The sequence below is a fragment of the Carettochelys insculpta genome, chromosome 24, assembly GCF_033958435.1.
Source record: "Carettochelys insculpta isolate YL-2023 chromosome 24, ASM3395843v1, whole genome shotgun sequence".
Taxonomy (NCBI): domain Eukaryota; kingdom Metazoa; phylum Chordata; order Testudines; family Carettochelyidae; genus Carettochelys; species Carettochelys insculpta.
In genome coordinates this window covers 17,070,906-17,083,111 of record NC_134160.1, presented here as the reverse complement: position 1 = coordinate 17,083,111, position 12,206 = coordinate 17,070,906, and the positions used below count along the sequence as shown (strand labels likewise).

The following is a 12,206-nucleotide window of genomic DNA, read 5'->3' as shown; positions in this document are numbered from 1 at the left end:
AGCCTACTCTTGTTTCACACATTACCTGTTTGGTAAATTTTACTGAGCTTGAAAAGTCAAGCCAAGTATGAAGACCATATGCAACGTACAGCTTACTGGTAATTCACTTTGTGGGCCTGTTGTGCTAAACGCTGGTCATTAACTTTCCTATAGTATTAACTGACAATGCACAGCTATATAAGGAGGCTGTTGAAGAGAATATTTACTAATGTGCAGACAAAGCCTGAACTTTCAGCTCCTTGATCAAGGCCATTGGAACCCAGCTATTGTTAACCATAGTTGCCTGGGTAGCCAGGGAACTGTCACTGGGGATCGCTCTTAACAGTGATTAGATTAAATTAAACACAACTTGCGCCAATACTAACCCGTTTAAGCAGCAGTTATTAATATAAGCAGAGGTAAACTATTTTCTAAGAATATATGTCAATAAAGTAGCATCTCAATATAGAATGTGCCAGCCAACATAAGAACATAAGAACATAAGAATGGCCATACTGGGTCAGACCAAAGGTCCATCGAGCCCAGCATCCCATCTGCCGACGGTGGCCAATGCCAGGTGCCCCAGAGAAGGAGAACAGAAGACAATGATCAAGTGATTTATCTCCTGCCATCCATCTCCTGCCCTTGTTCTGAAGGCTAGGGCACCATACTTTATCCCTGGCTAATAGCCATTTATGGACCTAACCTGCAAAAATTTATCAAGCTCTTTTTTAAACCCTAATAGAGTCCTGGCCTTCACAGCCTCCTCGGGCAAGGAGTTCCACAGGTTGACTATGCGCTGTGTGAAGAAAAATTTCCTTTTATTAGTTTTGAACCTACTACCCATCAATTTCATTTGGTGTCCCCTAGTTCTTGTATTATGGGAAAAGGTAAATAATTTTTCTATATTCACTTTCTCCACACCATTCATGATTTTATATACCTCCATCATATCGCCCCTCAATCGCCTTTTTTCCAAACTGAAAAGTCCCAGTCTCTCTAGCCTCTCCCCATATGGGACCCTTTCCAAGCCCCTAATCATCTTAGTCGCCCTTTTCTGAACCTTTTCTAATGCCAATATATCTTTTTTGAGGTGAGGAGACCACATCTGCACGCAGTACTCGAGATGTGGGCGTACCATAGTTTTATATAGGGGAAGTATGATATCTTTTGTCTTATTATCGATCCCTTTTTTAATAATTCCTAACATCCTATTTGCCTTACTAACTGCCGCTGCACACTGCGTGGATGTCTTCAGAGAACTATCCACTCTAACTCCAAGATCCCTTTCCTGATCTGTCGTAGCTAAATTTGACCCCATCATGTAGTACGTGTAATTTGGGTTATTTTTTCCAACATGCATTACCTTACACTTACCCACATTAAATTTCATTTGCCATTTTGCTGCCCAATCACTCAGTTTGCTGAGATCTTTTTGTAGTTCTTCACAATCCCTTTTGCTTTTGACTGTCCTGAACAACTTGGTGTCATCTGCAAACTTTGCCACCTCACTGCTTACCTCATTTTCTAGATCATTGATGAACAACTTGAACAGGATCGGTCCCAGGACTGACCCCTGGGGAACACCACTAGTTACCCTCCTCCATTGTGAAAATTTACCATTTATTCCCACCCTTTGTTTTCTGTCTTTAACCAATTCCCGATCCATGAAAGGACCTTTCCTTCTATCCCATGACCACCTAATTTACATAAAAGCCTTTGGTGTGGGACCGTGTCAAAGGCTTTCTGGAAATCTAGGTATATTATGTCCACTGGGTGCCCCTTGTCCGCATGTTTATTAACCCCTTCAAAGAATTCTAATAGATTAGTTAGACACGACTTCCCTCTGCAGAAACCATGCTGACTTTTGCCCAACAATTCGTGCTCTTCTATGTGCCTTGCAATTTTACTCTTTACTAGTGTTTCTACTAATTTGCCTGGTACTGATGTTAAACTTATCGGTCTATAATTGCCAGGATCTCCTCTAGAGCCTTTTTTAAATATTGGTGTTATATTGGCCGTCTTCCAGTCATTTGGTACCAAAGTGGATTTAAAGGATAGGTTACAAACCACTGTTAATAACTCCGCAATTTCACATTTGAGTTCTTTCAGAACCCTTGGGTGAATGCCGTCTGGTCCTGGAGACTTGTTACTATTCAGCTTATCAATTAACTCCAAAACCTCCTCTAATGTCACTTCAATCTGAGTGAGTTCCTCAGATTTGTCACCTAAAAAGGCTGGCTCAGATTTAGGAACCTCTGTAACATCTTCAGCCGTGAAGACTGAAGCAAAGAAATCATTTGATCGCTCCGCAATGGCACTGTCTTCCTTGATCGCTCCTTTTATATCTTTATCATCCAAGGGCCCCACTGCTTTTTTAGCAGGCTTCCTGCTTCTAATGTATTTAAAAAACATTTTACTATCGTTTTTTGAATTTTTGGCTAGCTGTTCCTCAAACTCTTTTTTGGCTTTTCTTACTACATTATGACACTTAATTTGGGAGTGTTTATGTTCCTTTCTATTTTCCTCACTAGGATTTGACTTCCACTTTTTAAAAGCTGCCCTTTTCTCTCTCACTGCCTTTTTAACATGGCTGTTTAGCCATGGTGGTTCTTTGTTAGGTCTCTTACTGTGTTTTTTTATTTGGGGTATACATTTAAGTTGGGCCTCTAGTATGGTGTCTTTAAACAGTTTCCATGCAGCTTCCAGGGATTTTAGTTTAATTACTCTACCTTTTAGTTTCTGTTTAACTAGCTTCCTCATTTTAGTGTAATTCCCCTTTTTGAAATTAAATGCCAGAGTATTTGACCACTGCGGTGTTCTTCCCAACACAGGAATATTAAAAGTTATTATATTGTGGTCACTATTTCCAAGCGGTCCAGTAACAGTTACCTCTTGGACCAGATCCTGCGTTCCAGTCAAGACTAGATCGAGAATCGACTCTCCCCTTGTGGGTTCCTGTACTAGCTGCTCCAAGAAGCAGTCATTTAAGGCATCAAGAAATTTAATCTCTGAATCCCGTCCTGAGGTGACATGCACCCAATCAATATGGGGATAATTGAAATCTCCTATTATTACTGTGTTTTTTATTTTGATAGCCTCTCTAATCTCCCTTATCATTTCAGCATCACTATCACTGTCCTGGTTAGGTGGTCGGTAATATATTCCTAATGCCATATTCATATTAGAGGAATGAATTGTTATCCATAATGATTCTATGGAACATTTTGATTCCTTTAGGATTTTTACTTCATTTGATTCTATATTATCCTTCACATATAGTACCACTCCGCCACCCGCATGACCTGTTCTGTCTTTCCAATATAATTTATATCCCGGTAATATAATTTATATCCCGGTATAAACACAGTAAACTTAAAAAAAATATTTTATACATACCCAGCACCTTTCATCATGAAACATTTTACAAACACATATACATGGCACCAGTAAATGGTAGTGTACTTGGTGTGGGAGACAGTTATATAAGAGAGAGCACAACGGTGCAGGGACAAGAGAGCAAAGCCCTTACTTTTGCAAAATGCAGGGTGACCACCTAAACATCCAGGAGGGACTTTCTCTTTAAGGTTCTAGCAAAAAGACCTTTAATCCTTTTGGGGGAGAATTCATGTAATGAAATATCTTTGCCTTGAGGACTGAGCTGTGTCACTCCTGTCTAGACTTTTACTTACGATTGCAGGGAAACTAGATATTTTAAACCTGATGTTAAGGTCATCAGCTCAGGCACAGCCTAAAAGTCCTACTCTGTCTATGTGTGAGCACCCACAACCCAGCACAAAGTGAACTGGAGGGCAGGTGTCTCAGCATTGCTCAGAATGAGGCCCATAGTTGGTAATACACTTTGAAACTCTTTGGGGTGAAATATGCAGCGTAAGTGTGAAGTATTAGTTACTGTTATTATAAACGCACAGGTCTCCTTGTTCCTTAAAATTCTGGTCTGGGATTTCTGCAGGAGATTGATAGAAGTGCTGAACAGAAATGTGGTAATGCTGGTGTCTATTTTCAGACACTGATATGCAGTAGTTGCAGTTGACCTTGTGATAAATTCAATCTCCAGGGTTCAGTTTGTGATTCAGAAGTAAACTAAACAATTGGGTTGAAATGTCTATCACATTTCAAAACCTTCAGAGCAATCCTATCTGCTAATCAGCATAACCACGACTTGGATTAAAAGGGTTTGTACAGTTTGGTGTTTACTGAAAATAGTATATGCTGTGCTCTTGAACTCCCCTTCCCACTCCACCACCAAAATGAAAGGGGAAAGCACCATATGGGATCCCACAACTCCTCCCAGACCACAAGCCCACATGACTTTAGTGAAGCCCCGCACAGCTGCAGGGCTCTGCCTGTGTGGAGTAACTTGCACGCCTCTGACATGGTTGGTTAAGAATATATTAAGTAACAGCAATGAAGGGTCCTGTGGCACCTTATAGACTAACAGAAAAGTTTTGAGCATGAGCTTTCGTGAGCAAAGACTGACGCAGCACCTGCTGAAGTGAGTCTGTGCTCACGAAAGCTCATGCTCAAAACTTTTCTGTTAGTCTATAAGGTGCCACAGGACCCTTCGTTGCTGTTTCAGATCCAGACTAACATGGCTCCCCCTCTGATACTTGACAATATATTAAGCGTTTCTCTTGCTTTTTAAAATCTTTTTCAGGCACTAGGGTCAGATTTACAAAAGCATTTAGGACTCCACAAGTGCAGAGAGGCACCTTGTGGTGTATAAGCAACAAAGTGAGTTAATGACCTAGGTGAGGGACTGGGCTGCACCCTCACCAAGTTTGTGGATGACACCAAGCTAGGGGGAGAGGTAGATATGTTGGAGGGTAGAGACAGGATTCAGAGGGACCTGGATAAATTGGAGGATTGGGCCAAAAGAAATCTGATGTGGTTCAATGAGGAGAAAAAACTGTAGAATCCTACACTTGAGACAGAAAAATCCCAAGCATTGTTATAGGCTGGGGACCGACTGGCTCAGCAGCAGTACAGAGGAAAGGGACCTAGGGATTATGGTGGATGAAAGGCTGGATATGAGTAAACAGTGTGCCCTTTTACGCCAAGAAGGCCAATGGCATATTGGGGTGCATTAGGAGAAGCATTCTGAGCAGATCTGGAGAAGTTGTTGTTCCTCTCTATTCGGCACTGGTGAGGCCACATCTGGAATACTGTGTCCAGTTTTGGGCCCCCCCAGTATAGAAAGGATGTGGATGTGCTGGAGCAGGTTCAGCAGAGGGCAACAAAAATGATTAAGAGGCTGGAGCACATGACCTATGAGGAGAGGCTGAGGGATTTGGGCTGATTTAGTTTGCAGGAAAGAAGACTGAGGGGTGATTTAACAGCAGCCTTCTGCTTCCTGAAGGGGAGCTCTAAAGAGGTTGGAGAGAAACTGTTGTCAGTCGTGACAGATGGCAGAACAAGGAGCAACGATCTGAAGTTACAGAGCAGGAGGAATAGTTTCAATATCAGGAAAAACTACTTCACCAGGTGGGTGGTGAAGCACTGAAATGCGTTGCCTGAAGAGGTGATGGAATCTCCGTCCCTAGAGGTTTTTAAGTCCCGGCTTGACGAGGCCCTGGCTGGGATGACTTAGTTGGGGTTGAACCTGCTTTAAGCAGGGGGCTGGACTAGATGAGCTCCTGAGTTCCTTCCAGCTGCAGAATTCTAAGATTCTATGATAAGTGCCCAATTCCCAGTGATTTTTCAATTTCGTTTAACTGCTCAAGTGTGTGAGGGGCAGGTAGACTTACACATGGAATTCCATTATCTAAAACTTCCCTACCTATATACTAGCTTGTTTTTATTAGTACTGCACAAAATTTTGAGAACTTATATCATTTAAAAAATTCAACTACTGAGCCATCAAGGTAAATATGTGTTATCTTTTGTGTGAAGTCCTGGTGGTTCAATGTAAGGGGCAGTCACATACTGCTCTGCTGGTTACCAGACAAGCAGACACTAAACTATAGAATATTCTTCCATGGAACAAATTTGCCATTTTTTTTTTTTGGCCAATAGTGTTTTATGGTCTTATGCATTCCCACTGTCCCTCTGCAGAGAAGCACTCACCATATGTGAATGGTTTCCCCAAAAAGCCATACTAAATTAACACCAACCATTTTCCCCCCATTTCTGCGCCCCCCACCCCTCCACAACACACACCCACAGAGGAGGAAAGCCAACAACTTTCTTACCTCAGTCATTTTTGGCTTCCGGGAGCTGGACGGCACAAGCCTGCCTGTCTCTGGCCGTGGAGCTGTAGCCATGGTATAGATTTCTTTGCTCACCTTCTGCTTCGATCTCAGGAGTGAGAGGGCTGCCTTAGTAGATATACCTGGCAGGTTGGGATTATACAAGCTAATGCACCAGCTGGCATACACTGAGGACCTTCGGTCGACTTGCTGAATGTGATTTGGCTTGATGTAGTTTAAATAGCACCAACTGACATTAGTAGTTGTGTGGAGACTGGGGAACTGAAGTACCTTCTTTAGATCTGTACCTTCTTGAGACTTCGCTGCACTTTGAGTGACATCAGAATGAGGTGCTGGGCTTGAAGGATTTGGTTGGGCATGTTCCACCAGCTCTTTGGAGTCTTCCTTCTTGACTACCTGCAAAGGGGTTTTGCTTCGGAACTGCTTGCCAGCTTGTGGTATGTATTCCCCCAGTGCCTCAAAAGTCGAAGCACCTGAATGTGGCAAGCCTGGTGGGCTAGTACGTGGGATTTCCTTTGGCTCGGACTGCTCAGAGGACAAACTAGGTGGAGTTTCGACCTCCACCTGGCCTTGTCTCTCTGCCAGAAAGTGAGATTTATCCTTCTTCTTTCCCTCCTCATTTGCACTGTGTGATTTCACCACTTCCAAATTTTCCTCTGCTTCAGAGACTTCCTCCTCTTTCACTCTTTTCTGCTGCTGTGTTTCCATCGTCAGCTCCAAGCTACCAGCTGGAGAGAGCATCCGCTTGCTTCCACCAACTGTTGAGGAGCCGCCTTCCAGTCCCAGGACACTTTCTGATGGGCATGTGAGTGGCATATAACCTTTTCTTTCTGGTAATGGCAATGGCACTCTCAAATATGGAGTGTGGAAGATGCTTCTTTGATCCTCTGTGATCATTTGTGCCAAATCAAAGCCTACTCCATGAACATCGGAGCTGCACACCAGGGCACCCTTGGGTTGGCAATCATCAAACTTCGGAAGGACAATGGAAGATGGACTACTCTGGGACTGTGTGACTAGGATTTGAGAAAGAGTAGTATACATTGCACTCCCATAGGTTGGCATGTTAGTCTGAATGCGAACAGGGACTACAAGTGATACTGTAGGATCTGGACATGTGGGAACCACCAACTGAGATGTGGAGATGGAAGCTGATGGGCTGCTTGTGCAGATCGAAGGATGTAACCTGCTGTCAGAGCTGTACTCTGTGCATGGAGAAAGGCTGGAGGCCCCTGTTGGTGGAGAGACACTGGATTTGATCTGTGGTAAATGGCCACTGACCTCACCTGGCAACTGGACAGCAAATGGAGACTGCAGAGGTAGAAAAAATGTAGACGGGAGTGGCGAGGAGCCTGGGTAATGGACAGGTAGGAATGAAGGATGCTGCCTGAATGGTACTTCTGCTGGATGTGACATTAGTGGAGGGACAACGTGAAGCTGGCCTGGGTGGAGAAGAGCCTGCTGCAGAGGAAGTGGAGGTGCCTGAAACAGAGAGGGAGGCACAGGAAATTGAGCAGAGAGAATGTCGGACATAGCGTGAGTGGAAAAGAGTTCTGCAGCCTGTCCTGGCTGGGGAAGAAGGTGCTGGAAAGGGAAGAGAGACGCTTGTGGAGACATACGCTGCTTTTCATGCAGTGCTATTTGTGGCACAGGATGATGAAACACTTGCAGAGCCTCAGTGTACGGCTGGTTGTACAGAGGTGGAGAGCTATCCTTTGGCTGACCTTTATCAGCATGGGAGGATGTAGACGATGAAGATGTAGGCTGAGTGGACAAACTGGTGGCAGAAGATTTATTGGAAGGAGACAATAGTTCTTCTGTTTCTTGCTTTCCTTTTGGGGCTGAGTCTGCCTCATGCTCTGGGTGCGTCGCAAGAGAAGCTTGCCTAACAAGAAAGCACTTCCTTCTCTCCTGTGGAGCTGAAGAAACTGAAGGGCCAGGCATTGAAGCAGAAGAGGATGACAAACTCCCATAGTCAAATGATTTACTGCGCGATTCTGACATCTGAGAAGGATGAGACACATTAGGGGTTTGCTCAGAGGCAGATCTCCGCATTTCCCTGGAATGGTGGTGGTGGCTTGGTACAGTTAACATATGCGAGCCAATGCCAAGAGGTTTCATATGGGATTCGGAAGGCTGGCTGACAGCCTCTGATTTACTGTATTCTTCACGATCAAATGACATGGAATGGCTGGAGCTGTGAGATATACTACTCTCCTGACTTGGACTTCTTGTCAGGGAGATGGACTCAAAACTGGACTCTCCAGAAGACTGAGCCATTTCTGCCAGTCGCAGCCTTTTCTTTTTTGGTGGGAGTTTCTCAGCGGGAAGCTGGGAGAGAGTTTGACTTCTCTGAGGCCATTGAAATTCCTCCGTTTTTTCTGGCTCTTTAGGAGGCGGCTCAGGCTCCGTCTCAGGTCTATCAGGCTCTTCGGTGACAAGAATCTCAGGGACTTGGATGTTGGATTGGCGTACCAGCTTTGGCTGCAGGGAATGAGATGGCCTACTGTGCTGCACTACTGGCTGAGATGAGTACTGTGATATAGACTTTTCTTCTACTTCCAAACTGCTCAGCTGCTCTAGAGAGTCAGACTTCTCGAAGGAACTTGTATGCTGGATGACAGAGATCTCTTTGGAGGTTTTTCTTCTCTCTTTGCTTTCTGTACTAGCAGCTGGCTTTGTCATTCTGGAGTGAAAGCCAGCACTAGTACCAACTTCTGTGAGCGGCACGGCTTTACCTGCATCAGCTGGTGACTTAATGGACTCACGGGGCAAGTTCAAAGCAACATCTGAGGATGCTGGGTTAGCAAACTGACTTACTGGCCTCACACTGGATGAGGGAGTTTCAGGCAACTCAAAAGCTGGAGGGTCCTCATCGTCACCAAGGCTCTTTTCTTTTCGTCTTTTTCTGAGAGGAGTAAGCTCTAAACTGGTCCCTAGCTTGTAATGCATCATCTGTGGCCAGGCATCAGGATCCACAAGACTTTTCTCAGCTTCTGAAGAGGTATGGGAACTGGAAGAATGAGGCTTTGGGACCTGAAGTTCTGAACAGTAATATTTCTTATGAGCTTCGTAATTATCCCTTTTCTTGTACCGAGCACCACATATATTACACTCATAGATGAACCCTTTAACCTTCGGACCCCTCCTTGACTTTCTGGTCAGGTCACTTTCCTTGATTTCTTGTTCTTCGGCAGGTTTGGAAGCGCTTTCTTTGCTTCCTGTGCTAACCTCCTCTGAACCATATTCCACTCCCAAAGGTAGCTCAATAGCTGGTTGTCGTTTCAGCATTCGAGGATGTGAAGAAAACACTTGACTGCGGCTTAAGACATCAGATTCCATGATGCGGTCATCAAATGAATAACTACCTCTAAAAGTCTGAGGGGAGCTTATAGTGCATGCAGCAGAAGGCATTGAGTGGCTTCTTAGGAGAGGCACTGTGTCTGTGGCACTGTGGGGTTGCTGAAGTGATAACAGTGGTGATTGTTCAGGCTTCATTTTTTCACCATGGGATGTCAATGATTTTGATGTACTCAGCTGGCTGCTGGAACCAGACTTGCTGTCAAACTGAAATGGTTCTCTATACACACCAGACTTTGGAGATTCAATGCTGCTACGTCTAGATAAAGAACTTCTTCTAGGTTTCACACTATCAATTTCACTGGTATCTACAACAGCTTCGTTAATTGTAATTAGCTTAGTGATGTGTTCAATAACTTGTGTTCTAGGCACAGACAGTGGTACCATGCTAGGTTTATCTTCGGTGGACATGTGTGGAAACCCTTGGGCTGTGGTTGTAGCTAACATTGCTGTCCTTTGGCCAATTCGCCCACATTTCCCCAAAATAATTTCTGCATAAGACTTTGCATTTGTATTTGGTGGGCTGATTTGCTGTTCTGCACTTTCTGATCGTGAGAAGTAGCCTGACTCTGTACTTCCTTTACTGCCAGGGCTCAGGAACGCCTGCTCATCTATCACCTTCTTCCTTTCACTTAAACGGAGTGCAAGTTTCTGCTTTATAGAATGTGTATCTTCCGATTTATGGCTCAAAACATGATCAGATGAGGGCTCCACAAACTGCGTGCTGTCCTCAAGAGACTGTGACATACTGGAATGCGATAACGAACATCGGTCATGGCTGGAACCTTGGCTTCCTACACTATGCAAACTACTAGACAGCAGGGTGTGCTTTTGCCTGGGTGATAGTTCTAGCGAATGACATGACATTGCACTTGTCTCCTCTTCTGAATCTGTGCTTTCTCCTTCAGTAGGCTCTTCAAATTCCTCCCCACCAATCCTTTCCATTTCCAAACTGGAAGGGTACATCTCTGCTCCGATTCCTGAGGCCAACCCTGCTTTTATTCTGTGAGCGTGAGACTTCCTATGTTTATACAAATTGCTTTTAGTCTTAAAAGAAAAGCCACATGGAATGCAAGGGTATGGCCGCTCACCCGTGTGTGATCTGATATGTTTCTGGAGTACACTTGGTTTTGCACAAGGTCTACTGCAGTACTGACAAATGTATTTGCCTGGCTTCTGAGGTTTCTTCTCCTTCTTGTGCACTTCCTCAGTTTGTTTTAAGGAAACTTGGGACGGCCGAGGAATATAGACTTTCTGAACAGATGAAATGTCCTCTCCAGGCAGGATTGATGAATGGGAAGAGATGAGCTGGCTGTGGTGAGAATGAATACCAGGTGATGAAAAAGAGCCAGACGGACCCGGTCTTACTGGATCGACTAGCTGCCATGTGGGACCTTCAAGGATCTGCTCTGGTTTTCCAGGAGACATAAATGCTGGTGATAATGGGTGCTGTGGAAGCTGTGAAATGTGGGGGGAGTGCTCAAAAGAGGAGGGCCTGGGTTGCTTCTGATGTCCAGTTTTCTCCTGAGATTCCTCTCTTGGAATCGGCAGGGAGCCAGAAAAGTGCTGCTGTGATATGATATCACAAAGAGGAGTTGCTTGTGAAGAAGCAGAGCTGCCCTGATACGTAGCTGCAGATGAAATACTGGATTGGAAAGCCTCTCCTTTGGTGAGCCTCTTTCTAGGACTTTCCTCAGCCTTCTTTGTGCTTTTCTGGCTTTGTTCAGGATCCATGACCTTAAAAGGGTCTTTGCTATTTTGGGCAGGTTTTGGCAGGCTTCATTTACAAATAATAAAGGTCTCCTCTGTAGATTCCCTGCCTTGCCTGCATTTGTATGAAGCTGGAGCTATCAAGAGATGCTTGTTGATTTAAGATTTTACTAAAATATCACTAGTTGCTATTCGATTCAAAAAAATGTTTCAAGGTCAATAAAGTTCACATTGGTAATGTATGACAAACTACTTCAAAGACAGAAAACTTTCCAAAACTTTTAGTCCAAATGTTTTTCTTGTGAACTTGGTTAAGGCTTTAAATCTTGCCATTTTATTTTAGTTGACAGTGGCAAGCCTTCAAAGTCAAGAAGCAACCCACAATGTGTCTCTTGTTTGTTATGCAAACTTTTGAGAACTCAAGACTTTAGTGCTCATCTCATTATCATCATTTTTCTTTGCAAGGAAAATAATACTGACTGGTGTGTGTTCCCCGTGTCTTCCTGCTCTTCCACTCTTGAGTTCAAAAGCCTCGAAAAAGTATTCCCCACATTTCTGTAATTAAATTAACCAAGACACAAACACACACACAAATTACTGCAGCATTCAGATTTCACCAATTAAATACTGTTACATTTCTATACCGTATAAAATAAAATTCATAGTAAGTTAACTAATTCTTATCATTTTAAACATTTTAAACACAATGCAAACCTATATATTACTGCTGTGGAAACTCAGGAATCTACTCTCCCTTGAATGCATGCCTACCCAGGCACTGCAAGAGTAGCTGAAGCCAGGATTCAACTTGAAATTTAGTCAAGGTATTTAAAAAAAAAATAATAATAATTTCAGATATCAACTCCACTGACAATATTTATAGGTTTACAATTACATTCTTCCTACATAATTTAATGGACTATGCAA

The 12,206-nt window shown here is 43.7% G+C and overlaps 1 protein-coding gene across 4 annotated transcripts in view; it reads right to left on the bottom strand.

The window, feature by feature from the left end:
- HIVEP3 (HIVEP zinc finger 3) overlaps positions 1-12,206 on the bottom strand; it is a 460,559-nt gene that overhangs the window by 96,240 nt on the left and 352,113 nt on the right. For all 4 annotated transcript variants that reach the window (XM_074976609.1, XM_074976612.1, XM_074976610.1 and 1 more), the window contains exon 5: positions 6,192-11,834. In XM_074976609.1, coding sequence (XP_074832710.1) covers positions 6,192-11,303 — 5,112 coding nt within the window. In that variant the 5' untranslated portion in view covers positions 11,304-11,834. The remainder of the gene's footprint in view (positions 1-6,191; positions 11,835-12,206) is intronic.